The 18322-nt window shown below is 35.5% G+C and overlaps 1 protein-coding gene across 3 annotated transcripts in view; it reads right to left on the bottom strand.

Moving 5' to 3' along the window:
* Positions 1-927: 927 nt before the first annotated feature.
* ASCC3 (activating signal cointegrator 1 complex subunit 3) overlaps positions 928-18322 on the bottom strand; it is a 252676-nt gene continuing 235281 nt past the window's right edge. For 2 of the 3 annotated variants that reach the window (XM_090135956.1, XM_090135957.1), the window contains exons 38-42: positions 10115-10266; positions 9450-9600; positions 3304-3510; positions 1739-1914; positions 928-1651 (exon numbers count right to left, since the gene is read on the bottom strand). In XM_090135956.1, coding sequence (XP_089992082.1) covers positions 1504-1651; positions 1739-1914; positions 3304-3510; positions 9450-9600; positions 10115-10266 — 834 coding nt within the window. In that variant the 3' untranslated portion in view covers positions 928-1503. The remainder of the gene's footprint in view (positions 1652-1738; positions 1915-3303; positions 3511-9449; positions 9601-10114; positions 10267-18322) is intronic. The other variant, XM_031611074.2, reaches the window with a different exon arrangement.

Genomic DNA, 18322 nt, shown 5'->3' with positions numbered 1-18322 from the left:
TTCAATGCATTGGAAACGATGGTGGCAACATTAGAATATTGAAAATAGCCTTGAGAAGAGAAGACTGAGAGGAGACCTGATCCAGGTCTATAAATATCTAAGGTGTGGGGGGCAGAGTGGCGAGGCCGGACTCTTTTCAGCGGTATGTGGAGACAGGACAAGGGGAAATGGACAAAAACTGGAGCATAGGAAGTTCTGCACAAATGTGCGCAAGAACTTCTTTACGGTGAGGGTGACGGAGCAGTGGAACAGGCTGCCCAGGGAGGTTGTGGAGTCTCCTTCTCTGGAGATATTCAAGACCCGCCTGGATGCCTACCTGTGCGACCTGGTGTAGGGAACCTGCTTTGGCAGGGGGGTTGGACTCGATGATCTCTGGAGGTCCCTTCCAACCCCTACAATTCTGTGATTCTGTGACTCTGTGAAAAGTTTCCACCAGGTGGGTTCCACACATTCTCACACAGGAGCAGAAAGAATACTGCAAGTTTGTTAGGAACCAATTGAATCAAGATGAGGCTGAAGGTAAGTTTCCTGGATTGCAGCATTACTGGTGACGAGACGCAGAATCACCACTACAAACAATGGAGTGGTGGTGTGAATTTCTCATCGAAGAAAAATTCCTCAGCAGGTAATGTCATGCGCCCTGTCTTTTGGGATAGGAAAGGGGTGATCCTTCTGAACTTCATGGAACCCGGACAAACCATCAACTGACAACTACATCGCGTTGCTGACTAAATTGAAGGCTTGAACTTCTAGAGTCAGGTCAGAGAAGACGACAACCTTTCTCTTGCAACATGATAACACCAGGCCCCATTCCAGTCTGAAGACTGTGCAGCACATTGTAAATCTTGGTCCTAACAAGTCAACCATATAGACCAGATTACAGGAAGATTTACTGCATATAAGCTTATGTTAATAAAATATATATATTTTCTCCGTATAGATTATCATCTTCAAAGGGCAGCATGCATAAGGGAAGGATTTTGAATTACATCATATATTTCACACTGAAAAAATCTAATGCAAAACACTCTTATGGACATATTTTTATTAAACATGAAATGTAACATATCCATCAATATTTTCAGCATATTTTTCTCAGGTCAAATTTTGTATTTTTTCCCTATAAATTAAAAAAGTCATCGATTTAAACTGCATCAACACATGGGCTACAGAACATTTTTTCAAAATGAAGACGGTAGCCCCAAATTTGCGCAAATTACGGTATCTTTTATTTTGATGTGTCAAAATTGAATTACGGCAACTGTAGTAGTAATAAAAGAGATCAACATGACTTCTGAAAGATGAACCAAGAAAAGACAAAATTTTATAAAGGAGTAAGGCCACTGTGGCTAACTCTGTGTTACCAGAGTCAATACAGTAGTCACTTTCAATTTTTGAGTTGTCTTGAGGTTAGACTAAGGCAAACTCACTTTTCGGGTGTCCAAAATGACCAGATATGCTGGGAGAAAGACCAGCTCTTTTAAACAGATTTTTCAGATCACCTTACTTCAAAGTTAGATAACTCATGGCATCAGACATGTCTGTTGTGGCTTGTGCTGAAGTACTAGCTGGTATAATATTCAGGTAAATATCATACTGTTGGTCCATGCCAAGATAACTGTCGCTCATGAGATACAACGTGTAAATACACCTAAAAAGGTAAAAAGTAGAGTCATTAGTTTGGAAATTAGGTTTCAGCCTAATCATTAAGAGATCTTAATTTTTAAATTTGTCATACTTTCCAGGGGTCTCTGGAGTGTAAAAAGCAACAGAGACAGTATTTCTATTTCTGACATATCCAGTTCTCTTCAGAGCGATGAGTTCTTTTTTGTCAACTTCTCCCAATATTAAAAACCATCCTTCATCTTTAACTTTAGGGAATCGAGGAGCCACTGCTTTACTGTCTTGCTTTCCCTGTTCAGAAAAATAAACAGTTCAGTAAAACTGGAAGTTTTTTCAAAATATCATTCTTTCTTGAATGAGAAACAACACAAAAACACATTCATGAATTAAACAACACAAAAACACATTCATGAATTTTTATGTAATACAATAATTTACAGATACAAATTATAACACTTTTGTTATTTCTGTCTAGATGAAAGCTTCATCACAAAACAAACAACAAAGAAAAACAGTTCTAAGGAAAAAAAGAAGAGCAACAAAACAGAATAAAAGATACTATTCCACTCATTTTGTAAGCTATTAAAACTTGCATGAAAATACTGTTCCCCTTTCTGTAATTTCATCTAATGTATTCCAAATACTGTTCTCAGCAGAAAGGTTAATTGTAAACCTTGCGTCTTTAAATAACACTTAACAATATCGTTCAAGATAAACATAAACGTAGAAACAGCACCTGAAGTATTTATTAAATGTTGAGATAGCAAAAAGAAAGATTATTTCCATGATTCTTTGAGACAGTGACTTTACTACTGAAAGTTAAATATACAGTGGTGCACACTTGACCATCACTCATTTTGTGCTCTGTAGGTGGAAAGGTTTTTCTGAAGATTTACAAAGAAGAGAAAGCACCACTACAGCAATGAAGTTTCTGCAACAGTTTGATACAATCGTTTCTTACAAAAGAGGGCTCAAATTCTGGGAGAGGTTTATAAAGCAGTGATCACTAAAAGAAATATTCCTGCTTCTCTCACACTTTCAGTGCCTTCTGGTTAGGAAGGCTGTCTCAGTAACTGGAATAGGAAATAAAAGGGCTTATGAAAGAGCGCTAAACCTTCCTACAAATGAGAAAGTCTCCCCTTGAAATTAAGGTGATTATATAAAATGTGAAGAGAGTATGTGGAGAATATCCTCAGTAAAGGACTGAGGATGTGTTACAAGTAAAAACATATTTATAGGTGTGTATGTGTGTACAGGTATGTACAGGTATGCAGTATTTTTGAATATCACAGGATCGCTTAAAATTTGGTTTGGGAAACAGGATATGTAAAAAATATGAGAAGTAGGAGTTTAGGGATGGCAGATACTTAAATACTGCCTGCAAAGTTACTGTACCCCCTGTTATTACTTTATAGTACCCTGGTTTGTAAAAAAAATAATGACATATTTTTTTAATTGTCTTAAACTGGTCTAGGATTTTATCTAAAGAATCTATTTATTATCCTCCTGCAAAAACCATCTGCTTCACTACTAATACAGAAAAGGCTTTGAAAGTGTTTACAATTTGCATAACTCTCAAACCATAAAAAAAATTGTTATGCTGTGTAAAGCATTATTGATAACGTAAATGGATTATTGGAAACTTGTGCTCTTGTTGAAGGAAATGATAAATTCATGTACCTGATACCCCATCTGGGTTCTCTGCAGATGTATCTGGAGCACATATTCTTGATCAGCATGTAATTTGATCCATCTTTTGTCATCTCGTGTGTCTGTTGTCAAAGAGGGAACAGGCACTTCATTCTGTGGCTGAGTTGGGTCATCCCAGCAGCCCTTAATGCTCAGGCTAACGTTTAGAATTGGCAAGCGGGACAAGAAATTCCAAGCCTGTAGGAAAAATCAGATCCCTGTGGATTAGAAGATGATCCATACAATTCAGATGACAGTCATTATAATAATAACAATTCAATGTGCAGCCAATATATTTATTCTACACCAAGAATAATTTATTTGTATAGGAATATTATACTTAACAGCGTGACTCTTAGAATCATAAGATACTTTTCCTCAACCTCTTGCTCTAATTACTTCTAAGCAAATAAAACAAATGTGAAACTTCTCAAGCACATTAGACATGCCTCACTAAGATTACTGATGTCTGAACACAGGAAAAATTCTTTACCGCTTCCGATTAAAGTATTTATTTCTTATAAGCCACTTAAAAACTAGTATAATTAAGTTTTAAATTAAACTTCCTTTGCATAGCCCATAAAGAACAAGACACTGCAGTTCTAATTAGCAATGGGCAAACCTCAGAGAGTTCAGAGGATCAGTTCAAATAATTAACCAAAAATTCAACTGCATATCCAAAGTTATCCTGACTTCTTTTTTTTTAATTTTGTTTTGTTTTGTTTTAAGATTTTCTTCCATCCATCTTCATGAACTCTTCTTTTAATCCTTCTGAGGAATCTTAAGTCTGTCATTTCTTATGAACTGCAACAGGCCCTCAACTTTCATCTTTGTACTGAGAACTGATGCTACAGACATACACTTTGCATAGGTGAACATGACAATTTCTTCAATCTCACATTCATGAAGTACTCAGAAAATGCAGCCCTATGCATCATCCATGTTGTCTTCATCAGACAAGCAAAAACATCTCTGAGAAGTTGTGATAAAAATGGAAGGAAACAATGTAGGCTTTCATTTATTAAATTCAGCATAGTCACTTAAAATGTGTTAGGAAGAAGAAATAGTAAACTGCTGTGAAATGGAAGCAGTGATGTGTGGCCTCACTGTGGGTGGAGAAGATAGATGAAGTAGGCACCACAAGAAAAATGAACAAAAAAAAACAACCGTCACACTCTGCCTTCTCCTCCTCTAACCCCAAAACAAAGCAGGGATGAGCGCTTCACTGATGTTTTCAAAATAACCTATAAAAACCTAGGTAAAGGGCAGGAAGGAGAACAGGGAAAGAAGAATATTGATCTTGCTAAAGAGCCAGCAAATGTCAAAACAGAATCTTGTGGGAATGAAGAGGTAGACATAGTCACACGGGCAGTACTGTCATAGAACAGAAATGTTTTATTTAGAAAAAGACTAAATTGTACATATATGTATATGTAATGTATTGTTTTGATTATCTTGTCTTTCAACAAGACCTATTTTCATTTGGATTGTGTTTGATGTGTCTCTGATTACCCTTTCTGAGGTGAAAGGTCTTGAACTTTAATAAAAGGAAGACCAACTTTATATATTGTCTGATTGTCTTAGAATGAGGGGGGATGCCTTAACGCTAAAAAAATAGAAGATGCAGGTTAGATGTCAGGTGGAATTTTTTTTACACAGAGGGTGGTGAGGCACTGGAACAAATCGCTCACAGAAGCTGTGATCCCTGGACGTGTACAAAGCCAGGATGGAGGGGAGGCCTTGGATAACCTGATCTAGTGGTTGGCAACCCTGCCACTGACAAGGTGGTTGGAATATTCTATGATTCTATGAAAAGATATTTTTTTTTTGGAGACATTGCTATCAAGATTTATATTTACAATAATGATATACATCAATACATAATTACGGATACAGCAGCCAGGGTAAGCAGACCTAAGATTGCCAAAGGGAGTGGAAATGGAGTGGGATTGTATGCCTTCCTTCCATGGCCTCCATGCCAGCTTGTTGTTTCCCCTCCATCCCCAGTGTGCTAGTACTGCCATACTGTGGTTGTACAGCTAGATGGATGAACTTGCTAATCATTTGGCAACGGCATTTACTTAGATCAGCCTAAAGCTGATTGTGGAAGCATATTCTCTAATCCTGCGAGCACTCTGAATAAGCATGAATCTTCAGTACCACTGAATGAAGTGCTCCTACCTCCTCCCCTGCTGGCACAAGCATTCATGTAGCTGCTTGGCTGCAGGCCATTTTGACAGTCAGCAAGAGGGTTTATGTGAGCCCTCCTCTCCTTGTCCCTAGATGCTCCTTCCCACCTCCTTACTCGATCCACCCGCAGCATTTGTGCAGCTGTGCGGTGAGCTGGGTCAGGAGAGGTGAAAGTGGCACGGGGAGGGCAGAACTGCCCATTTCAGCTGCAGTGCAGACTTACGTTGGATTAAAATGGCTGCATTACCATAGCCCGGCCAAACTAAATGAGAAAACTGATTTAGGCTAAAACTAATCTCTTTCCTTCTTCCCTCTTCTGTGCTGCATGAACAGCTGTGTCCATTCAATGGAGAAGATGGGGAGGGCCAGCTGTGAGTGCTCATGGAGTTGCAGTGTAAAGCAAGACACTGTTGAATTTTACTGATGCAATGCATTAAGCGTTAGCTTAGAAAGGGTGGGGAAATTATAACAGAGAGAAGATAACAGCTATAAGATTAAGGGAAAAGATATCTCCCCTTCCGTCCCTAGTCTGAAAGAAAAAAAGCTGGAATAAAAGGTAGCATCTTGAAGGAGAAAGATGTTCTTAGTTTTTTGTCAAGATTTTTCTACAGTTAGCACAAAAGACCATAATAAATCCACCTCCAGCAGATCACACTGGATGAGACTACTTGTGTAGTTACATCTTAACCTGCAAAGGTTTTCTGTTTAATGTAAAGGTTTTTAAGATTAAGTTTACTGCAGGAACTTCACTACTGTGTGAAATTCTCTATGCACCAAAGCAGAGTATTGCTGTTTCAGTGGAGGTACCATGCACTACACGAGCCCAGTGATCACCCCTTTTGTTATATTTCAGATATCATTTGCCTGGAAAACTTTTATGCTTACTATCTTGCAGGATGTGTTCTGTTACATTTACATTAGAACAAAGTTTAATTTCAGCACAGGTAGTATTAACTCCTTTTTTTTGGTACTACCTGTTGCTCCACTGAAGATTCTGATTCAGTCCTATTAATACTGTACAATGCTGACATATTTTATGTGTCAAAGGTTATCAAGTTCTCATGTACCCTTGACAGTGCAAACAAATATATAAACTCAGAATAACTTTGTAATTGGATAAGAATGTAGTTGTAATACTTAACTAACCTGGCCTTATATTTTTGAAAATTAAAGGCAAAGTCAGTACTCATGACGAAAGAAGTACCATTGACAACAGGCTGCCTTTTTATCATCCATGCAATTTGGAGAAAATAAAGCAATGCTTTTTTTCTTGAGGAAAGAAGTCAAGTAATAGCAGACGAAAATGAAAAATGAGATTATAGAAACACAGACACTTCCAGAGTAGAAGTGCCTAATACTAGAGCAGCAACAGCAGTCTTTCAATCTTGAGATCTCTTTTTTTTCTTTTTTGATAATATAAATATCAGCTTAGTATTTTACAAGGTGCCTGCATAAAGGACTCAGAAACTGAAAAAGCATTGCTAAACAAATACTGTTCAGAAACAAAACAAAACAAAACAAAAAACAGGAGTTATTACAGAGTTACAGCCTAAATAGTTTCTGAATTTAGGTTGTCAGCTTTTAAAACCTAGCTGACTTTTTACTAAAGTTCAGGCTTATAACCAGTATTTGGAAAATTAAACTCAGGCTCCCACATCACTTAGGTATTTACTGACCATTTTAATTTTTTTATTTTTAACTCTATGGTGGCATAAGCATATATCCTCCCTTTAAGTGTATCAGTGCATCTAGTATGTGCATTTATATATACTACATGTCTTTAGCCACCAAACTCATAGATTCAAATCCTAATCATGCTAGAAATTCTTCACGAACATTTGCTAGCATCATTAACAATTTTGCCAATAAACCATCTCCCCAGGACTTAGCCTAATATTCCAAATCCATAAGCAGCCTCAAGAGCTGTTACTTAAAAATTAATTACTGATCTGCTTAAAAAATATTTTTTTTCTTTCCAAATGTGATTATTTTTTTCCATTTCCCTTCTTCCCCAAATTTGTAAAGGACAATTTTTTTTTTTTTAACCATTTTCATGCTAGTAAAAGGTTTATGATACAGGTTCAACAAACTGCAAGTGACAAGTAAAGGTTTATTAGTAAAAGAATGTTTTAGGCATTTTTGTGGTGTAGTTATCGCTTTGTTTGACTTTGTTAAGGTCTGGTTTAAGAATGCTACATTTAAAGCCTGTAATTTCATATTTTTTCATTATAGAGACTATGTAATTTCTTTATCGGAGGTATTTTCTCTAGGTTGCCCCCTATTTAAAAGCACATTTAAAGACTTTACACATGAAGACACTCAACAGGCAGTCTCAATAAAAATCTTGAATATGCAAAAAATGCCATAAATCATACATAAATTTTATGTATAAAAGTTTCACATTTTCACTGACATGTGTAACACAGTCATGACTTTGCTATAACCAGTATGGCCATTCCCAAGTGGCGGAAATGAAACTTTCTCCTTATATGATACTGAGCCATTGTTTTTTTCCTCTCATATGCATCTGTATTTACCAACATAGGCATACAGAGGCACAGAGTCATTCACAGTGTGAACATACACACCACATACACACAAGCTATTTTTGAGGAAACTGCTAAGACATTTCAATACCAGCCAAACATATTTATCTGAGGATTAATCTTCATCTATTGAATCAGACGAGAACACTACCATGCATACAATTATTTAATTAGCAGCCAAATCCTCTGCCAGTCAGCAGCCGCTCCAGGCATACTGATGGGGCAGTAGATGCAAATCTCACAGTAGTACTGCTTTTTCTCATTACTACTGCAATTAGCACTTAAATTGATGCTTTAAACATACTAATTTCTGGAATAATTCAGGATTTGTATGTTACCTGGGATCGCCTCGCTGCAGAGACGACACCAGATTGCTACGCAAATTGAAGCACTTTTGAGCCAAATAACCATCATCATATCAGACAGAACCAATTTGCATTTGCTTTTAAAGATAACAGAATGGCAATTTATGCAAATAAATTAAGTAAGTTTACTTCTGAGTTCTCCCTGAACTAATTATAACAATGTTCTAATTTTTTATCACATCTAAAACTTGGACTGAAATCAATGTGTATTATGTTAGAAATCTTTTGTTAAATGAAGCTTTGTTTTGATGTCAATACATTTTCTTAATTCAGAATTTTGATGGTAATTTAGTTACAAATGCAGCTGTCTGTTATAGACATTTAAATACTTTTCTTCTTGTTTGCAAACCAGTGAAATGTTTAACTGAAGCTGAACAGTCAAACACAGGACATATTGCTGTTCTTTTAAGTATTCGTATAAAAATAATTTGAAGTTTTCCACTTTCATACATTTATTTGAAATCAATAGCCTTATCATGTGAGGAATTCTATAGAATATAGCTGTCTTTTGCTGGAAACCGCTTGAAAAAACAAATGAAAATGAGACTCTAGAGCAGACTCGACATTTTTTCTCCCCACTGTGAAATGTGAAAATTTCATCTGCTTTTTCAGTTTCAAATAGAAAATGACTGCTGAATCTTTTACTAAGGGTATTCTCAGAAAATAAGGTGTGTGACAGACCACTTCAGAAACCAGCTATGATGACATTTGCAATGCATGATTCCTAGAGCATAGCTGGCTCTAAAAAGCTGAATAACACTAAGCAGATTGTACGACCTAGACAAGCATCTTTAGAGCAAGGAGATGTGTTAATACCAGCCATAAACCAGACAATGTTACTGGTTAACATAGAATAAGAGAAAACGGTCTGAGAAGAACCTCTGTAAAGCCAGCAGTGATTTGAAATTAGAGCAATGAATGCATAGCATTTTATACAGAAAATCACATTATTTACTGAAGGAAAGAGAGTATTTCTTTTCCCAACTACTCTTCCTTTCCAATCTTACTGATAATGACCACTGATAGGAAGCATTACCTGTGAAATGTGTGCTGTTTGCAATTCATTGTCCACAATTGAAGCAAACACATTTTCTTTTCCTTCACAGGCAGCCATAAGTTCAGGAAGACACTCGATGGGACCTTGGTAACCTCCATGCAAACTCTTCCTTTTTCCTTGGCTCCACTTCCTGATACAGAAAACAAAATACAGGTAGAGGTAAGAAAAGCAAACATTTATTTTCCTTACTTTGGGTGGCAAAACTTGATGCTGTTATCAAATCTGATCATTTATTTTTGGGCAGCATTAATTACTGCATCATCTAGACATCAATAGAACTTAGCATTATCTATTTTATTATGATGGGTACAATATATTTTTACAATGCATTAAAATAAAGGGGTAACTAATATACAGTTGCATTTGCTAGAACTTGAAACTCTTCCAATGATCTCTTGTTCATTTCTTTGGAATCATGGTTCTCAAAATAATCTGTGAAGGTTAATTAATCGATGAACACTGAGAACAGAAATATTACTTGGGAAAGCATCAGTGTAATAACATAATAATAACTGGTACTATTATGAGTTTTGCTTCTGTTACAGTAATGAACATTCTTGGGCACAACAATGAAATTCAAACACTACTAGCAGCCAAGTTTTAATGAAACTGAAAAATTGCAAATGCTTAGAAGAGTTACTTACTGAAAAAGATAAAGGTGTTGTACTTCTATATTGGGCACAGTAAGTAGGGAAGAGTCATGTACCCATCTGCCCTGAACTACCATCTGCACCAGGTTGGTTATATTCAGAGCAGCCACCAGCCAGCCATGATGTGCTGTAACATCCAGCATTGCCTAATAAGAAAAATAGAAAATGTAAGTATATTTGTGTACCTGGTTCATACAAGTAAGAACATGTATTCAGAGTTTAACAAACAAGAATTTCTAGGCCTTCAATGGAGGAATTTACTTCAAACCCTACTGATGGGAGATCAGTTTGAATTAATCTTGAATAAACATGGATTAAATCTTGCATCACTATCAGCCATTACCCTTGAAAAGATGAGCAATTTACACCATATTTTTAGTTTGGGAGCACACAGTGGGCCTTTTCCTTAAAAATAACCTATTACGTAATTGCACTCAGAATGAAAAGAATAAATCCCAAAGTTGACTGTAAAGGAAGAAGTTACAATAAACTATAGTATTGGCTTATATTTCGACACGAGTTTTATGAGAGTAGTGTAGTTATTCAAAAACTCCTTGTACTATTTAAGAAGAACATATTAATTCTGTTCCAAAATTAATACTAACGTCACTTACCAGTAGAGTTGTAATGATTCCCATTTTAAACTTAAGGACTAAAATAAATATCTCCTGAATGGGACTAGACAGAAACCTAACATTTAGCTTAATGGGCACATCAAAGTTTTGTTTAACACTGAAGATTTCAAAATAGCGAATAGATTTTGCAAGTTGAATAAGATTGGTCAGAAATAACATGGATTTCAATTTTTGTATTGCATACAGTCTTGAGAATGAGGGATGTCTAGCTGTCTCTCTTCTGGTATCTCTGTTCTGAATCTGAAAGGCCTTCCCCAGTAACATAAAAAAACAAGGAAGCAAACAAACAAAAAAGCCCTGTCCAGCTACACATCAAACTCCGAAACTGCTAGTGGTCATCCTTCCCTTCATGTCTTGTGAGTTCCTGTGTCATTTATACTTCTAACTGCTGTGCTTTAGACAGTGCAAGTAAAAGGTATGCCCTAAGTATCATTAGCGTAAAAATCTAACTCTGCAAAATTCATTAAAGTATGTATGGTGAGTGGTCCTACGAATAAGAAAAAAAAAAATGCTAATTTTAAAGAAAAAAAAAGCTAGAATGAAATTTGATATGACTAGTTTGAAAGAGAATTTCAGAGTTCTTCCAAAGGAGAACAAACTGAACATGAGCTTTTGGTTTCAACATAGTTTTTTTAAATGGAGCATGCAATTCTTTGAATAAATGCTATATTTTCATACTGTCTACAGTACATGAAAGCAATTAATATAATTTATTCCCATAAATTAGCACTTCACCTGGTGAAGAAAGCTATGCTACATGCTTATTCTCCTCCTAATTTTGTTGTTTAATACCATTGCCATAACTATAAAACTTGGATCTTCATACTGAAGGTTTCTAACTCAGTAGGAAGTCACATATTTAAAAGTGGTTTGCCATATAGTAAATTTGCAGTTTGATCAAAATAATGGAAAATGATTTTTTCAAGAAAGCAAGAACACATTCTGGCACACTGAATAATTTCCACACTTCTTTAAGTACTGTCTTCTTGATATTAGGAGAACTATAGTTTGATTTCAGGACTAGGATTATGTTTCCATGGGATTTTCTTTTCAAGACAAATTATATTCTTTGATACTTCCTTGGATAGCACATACCTGCATCATTCTAACCTATTTTCCAGACGCTAATGTAATGACGAGGAGCTGTCTATGTAAGTCTTTATGTTTAATCAAATGTTTTACAGACAAACAAAAGGCAGCATTTACTTAAGGCAAACTAAACAGTGAAATCTTCTTTAAACAAAGGAGTTGTTTACACACGCAGAGCTATTTCAATTAAATTACACTGATTCCGAAGAAATGCTGAGTTTAGAGACACAAGTTAGTTTCAGTCATGGCCCATCGCACAGTTTATCTTAGCAGTTTATAATGCAATTTCAACAGGTTTTATTTCAGATCAGGAAGATAAGATCAGTGACACTTAGAAAAATATTTAACCTGTAGTCTTGAATTACACAAACGATGTCACATTTCTTTTGAATTGTGGATAAAGTGCCTTTCAGCTAATAATGATCTAGATTTAACATTTAACTTTTTTTTTTCTTTCTTTCTTTTCTTTTCTTTTTTTTTTTCCTGAGGAACAGCCATAGCACTCTGAAACACACATTCCTAGTTACCCAAATAGAACCTTTCAGCTCAACAGTGATAGTTTTCTTGGCTGGCTGAGGTAATTTCCAGGTATGATTATTGTTAAACATTAGAAAATAAGATTATACTAGAAATCACACTTGAAAGGAGCAGTTTCATGGGTTATAGATGTATGGAGCAGCTTACATAATTTTTAGTCAGATAAAGAATTGTTCTCAGAATTTTTCAGAGTGAATCTAACATTTTAAACTTACAGGACACGACCTTCTTTTAAATTTACAGGATGAGTCAAGTTCCAAATTTTGAAAGATAGCAAAGCCTCCACGTATGGTACTGTCTGTGCCTCTCTGAGCCTGGTGCTCAGGCAGTATTTCAACTCCCTCCTGTTTCCAACCTACTGATTCACACTTTCTCCTTTCTGCTACTCTGAAACAGCCTGAAACATCATTCTCCTCAGTCATGAAACTGTTGCATATACATTAATAACAATAGGTGAGCAGATATCCTATCTTTTTATGAACAGCAAGAATATACTGAACTGTATATTTAGTCAGCATAAAGCAGTGGTGTTTTCGTAAAATGCTTTTGAGGATACATGTACAACACTGTTTTCATTGTTTTCTGTTTTTTCTTTTAATCTTTTCCCCTACCCCCACCTTTTTAATAGAGGCTTGAAAAGGGGAAAAGGAAGAGAGAAGACGTCAGAGAAAAATAAGTCTAAAACAAGCTATACACTGAAATTAACTGGAGGATCCTTTCACATAGAAAATCTCCTAGAAATTGATAGAGGCCTGCAGATAGATATCCCGTAGGGAGTAAGGAAAGCCTGTGTGTGTGAGACTCTGTGTTCCACATTGTTATAATGAATCCACATGGCAAATCCTCTTTTCCTCCTTATTTTCTGCTTCTTCACCCATAGAATTTATTCACAGCATCTCTATCTGGATGTGAAATCCAAGACAGTGACATTGTGAAAAAGTCAGAACAATGGTAAAGTTGGCTTGTTTCATCTACTGCCTTGGAAACCTAGACAAGCTTCTTTTTCTGCTAAGTGTAAAACACACAGATGCTTGATACTCAAGTAATCATTGAAATTCCTATAAAATCAAGGTAACAAAACAAGTTATTGTCCTCCCTTCAAGTCAGTGCTTCTTTTTTTTTTTCTTTTTTTTTTCTTTTTTTTTTCTTTGGAACTGATTAAGAATTTCGTTCTAAACTTAAAATGGCACAAATTGGTTATTTACCCAACTACCCTCTGAATTTCTTGCACAGGATAATTTCATCATAGGGAAAAAAAAGTAAAACAGAAGAAAGAAGTGAACAAATGAATATAAATGAAAAAAGATAAACGATAAAAATGCTTTAACTTTCAGAAGAAAATCAGACATTTTAGTAAACCAACAATTAAAAACAATGTCAACAGCTTTTTAATTTAAGTTTGAAATGATGGAGTAGACAGAAGTAGTCAAGGGATATATCACTTGATACAATAAAAAATGTTTACCATCATTTTATTTTGGTCTCTTCCTGCACTTAGGAAAATAAAACCAGAGGCTTATACTGAGATGGTTTTGATGGAAGAATCAGGTTTTAGCTCTTAAGACTTTACAGTGTTACTCTCTGACAAACATGAAGCAACAACAGCAAATATTAAATGAGTCCTTTAGCATTTTAACCATCATTATCAAACGTTTCTTGACTTGTACTGACAAGAGAAGCAGCTTTCTGTAAACCATGGCAGGGCTAGAAGGACAATGCTGATGCTCAATAAGTAAATGATATAGTTTATCAGGTATGGCAAAGATTTTCATTTAGGTGATAGGGCTGAATGTCAAAAAGTCTGGATATCTTGCTATGTCTTTTCTCACACCAGGAGTCCATAAGTAGGAAACCCTCAACATCTACTATCAGTTTTCCATCATCTTATTTTTGAGAGCAATGGTTAGTTCAACTACTGAACTTTTAAAAATTATCAAATAGTAACTCTCTGGTCTAAAATAAATCTGAATTTTTACAGTCTCTTTTTATCCAAAATTATTACTGATGCCTGGAATTTGAATGATGCTGTCTTGAGGGAAAGAAAAGAAAGAGGCAGGGTGCAGAAGAGGTGTTGTATGGCAAGGAAGAAAAGTGATAGGAAAGTGCTCTTTTTCTTTTTTCTTTCTTTTCTTTTCTTTTCTTTTTTTTTTTTTTAAGCACTCTGAATGTGTATTTAAAACAAAACAAAACAAACTAAACTAAACTGTTCCATAATTAACACTCTCTCTTCCCTTATTTAGGAGATTTGTCTAACAATAGAAACATCCTGATTGCAAATCTTACATTTTTGAAACTTTTTGCAAAGCTGTAACATTGTTTTTGTATTAATTTCACATTCTTCATTTGAAAGCCAGACATTCTGGATCACTCTTGTATGACTGGGTGGGTGGCAGGGGACCAGAGACTGCACAACTACCAGAAATTTCTGATCTCATCAAATGACTTAAATAGATTTTTTCTTTAAGATAAGTTACTGAAGTGTTAAAATGATACAGCTTGCATCTTAAAAGAAATTGTATACTGTTTGGAGTAGTTTATTGAACTCACCCGTCACATAGCCCTGAATATACTAAGCAAATGACTTAAATACTGTAAATATCAATGTAAACATTGTATATATAAATTTTAACATTTATATATAAACATATAAATATTCATATATTCTATAATAATATTTAGCAACAAAGCTAAATGAACAATGAGAATTGCTCTGGATACAGAGGCTAAGCTGATTTATGGAATGATATTGTGGCTTAGAATTATACCTGCTAAAAGTGAACTGTTATAATGACACCGTGTTTTGGTAGGTGAGAGTTGCAACTTCACAAATACTTAGGGTGAGATATAAGGCTCAAATTTTTCCACTATTTAAATGTTCATTTTACTTTTCATGCCAGTGCATCATAGACTATGGCGCTTTCTTGAGCGCCTTCATTTAGGAAATTGAAAGTTTCTGTACTATTGTATACAGCACTCTAGGCAGAACCACGTTCACCGCAAACTACAACCACCTTAAACTTGAACGTTTACATAACATAAATCCTCCACATTCTCAGACAAACACTGATTCTGCAGTGATGCTTTGAGAAAGGAAACTAATTTTGAAATGAAATAAGCTCTGTATGTCTAAAATACTTAAAACTTATTGCATAGCAAAAAAAGAGAGGTAAGGTTGTTTGGATATTACACCTGTTTTGGTACCCAAATTTATTAGGTACAGTATTCCAATATCAAATAATCAAGATATCCCCATCCTTGTCTTCAGTGAATGACAGTGTAAGTTCTGTTGTCTAGGACTAGTCTTCAGTTACAAATAAAGGTTTAATTCCATAGATCTATTAAAATCATTAGAACTGTGCCTAATTTCAACTGCTTAGGACTACAATTTATATTAAAAATATTTCTAGATAATAATATGCAAAAATCATCCTATTTTACGCTTTTTCCTGAAAACCACTAATACAGAATGAGAAATCTTTTTTGCACATGCTTCAAACATAGGAAGCCTTCCAATGTGTATCTTTATATTACGATCACATGTGATTTGCAATCATACTAATACAAAATATTAGTATTAAAAAAAAATACTAAAATATTTTCCCAGATTTTAAAGCATTATATGTACTTAAGTTTCACGTCTTTATCTAAATCATGATTATGATGCTTCAGTTATATACCCCAGAAACAACAACTGAACAGTCCAAAAGTTGGAGTTTATTTGAAAAAAAGTCTTATAGAGGATCTTAAGGTCACAAAATTACAGATTGGTACACCAGGTACTTCAACTATTGCACTTCAGAGATCTAGTCCAGAATTTCTTTCTAGAAACATATTAACTGGGGGGAAAAGAGGAGATCTTTCAAATCAATATCAAAATCATTCAGCTGCACAGTTTCAGCCTATATAAAAAAAATCATTATTTTATCAGAGTGATAGTGAATAAGCTATAATTGATCCTAGTTGGGCACTCCTTTTATACTGTCTACTGCATCTTGCCTCTCATCACTATATTTTTGAACAAGCACATTCAACTCCCTCTTCCCTATGCTCTGCTACCCACTATGAGAGATTAATTCTTCATTTTTCCATCACCATAAAGGTCTCACTGACGAATGCAAATTACGACCTTCCTAGCTGCTTTGTAAGATTCCTATCCCTGTATTCATCCTTTAGCCTCCATAGTAACATTATTAGTATGATCAGAATCAGGAAAAGGACAAATCACTTATTGTCTACATTTAGTGGAGTGCAACCCTTTGGCTCGTACTGATTTTTTTTTTTTGGATAGTATTACAGAGATAACAGCAGCCATGGAATATGATACTAGCAATATAAACTTGGTAGGGCATAACCCAACACGTTCAGAACTTGTTGAGTCCCAATATCCAATTTATTTTCAAATAGCTAATTAATAAATTGATATTCCATACTAGGCTAGTGAACTGTAAATACAATAAAATGTTTTTTGAGAAAAGTCTCTTCTTTGGCAAAAAGTCCCAGTTTCTTCATCCTAAACAATGCCTTACAGGTAGCATTTGTTCCACAGCTTGCACAAGTCTGCCAAGCCTATGAAAAAATACACAGCATCTTTCTCATGATGATAAATCTGCTCTCTTAAAGTTTAAATTCAGTCTCAAAGTAGTAATGTAGTATTTTGTCAATAATTAAAATTTTTTGAGTACATTCACTAGAATCCTTTTCAACAGCAACAGTTATTCCCAATAACTTTCTCCTGAACTTTTAGCCCTGTAAGGTTAGCATTCAGGAAGCTCAGCTGCTGTCTAACAAACTTAATTAATCAAAAAGTCATTTCCGAGCTGTAACTATGAGTAAAAGTGCTTCAAGTGTGCTAGCAAGCCTACAAGTTAATCAAAATGCTAATGCAGTACAAATTAAAGTTGTGATTAACATTTCACAGTAGCTGCTTAAGTGAATTGATCACACAAATGGGTTAAGCATTACTCATTTCCTCTAGCCCCAACTGGGAAAAGGTTTGTCATGGGTGGGGGAGGGATTATATATAAGCAACACCAAATCATCATTAAACTGTCACCAAGATGCTTCCATGAAGCAGTTCCCAAACTATCTGCAGCGAGCAAAATCCCCAACATCTCTGCGACAAAGGTAGCCTCTCCTTCCCCTACTCATACAGCAAGTATTTCCATCCCAGTATTTCCTATGTCCAGGCACTATCACTACAAAGATATTTATTGCTGTTATTACCTATAAATGAGCATCATTTTCAATATATATTCCATAAATCTTTTTTGTTATTCTATTATTTTTACCCTCCTGATGTGGAATAATAGCAATCCAACCTTGTAACCAACTAGTATTTAAGTAAAACTGCAGATATGATACAATCATTGGAATACTACGTGTATACAAAGAATGTGTGTAGGAGCTAAAGAGACACTGGCCTCTGCTATTCACTTGTTTCTGAATACTCTTTTGCACAATGGAGTTGATTTGACTGTCTTCCCTTCTCTGAATTAAGCTGCCCACTTATTTATAGTTTGAAATGCATTTATTAAACAAAGCAATTACATGTTTGCCTGAGCACTTCTGGACAAATCTTGCATATGCAACCACAAAACGTGCCACTTCCATAATTTTTACCTTTCAGCTAGACATTGATATGCCTGCAATAACAGAAGATAACATAATATCTCAAAGTGTACTTAGGATCTTCTCCATTTCTTCACAAGCAGGAAAACAAATGACCCAAGGGGCATGGCTCCCCAAGGCAGTAGTTTCAGTGGCTGTTAGGAACTGAGGACATCTGGGGAGAATGGGAAGTCCGGTGTGGAGTGACATTTGCAAAGCCTGGGAACTACAGCTCATGCACCTCTGCTGTTTGCAGCTATGCTTGCATGGGCAGAAACCAATTCTGCCTGAGAACTCTGGACACAGCTCCCATCAGCCAAGAACTGCCTGCAGT

The sequence above is a fragment of the Phasianus colchicus genome, chromosome 2 (assembly GCF_987193195.1).
Source record: "Phasianus colchicus chromosome 2, bPhaCol1.hap1.1, whole genome shotgun sequence".
Classification (NCBI taxonomy): Eukaryota; Metazoa; Chordata; class Aves; order Galliformes; family Phasianidae; genus Phasianus; species Phasianus colchicus.
Note: the sequence above shows the minus strand (reverse complement) of the source record. Positions and strands in the feature narration are given on the sequence as shown.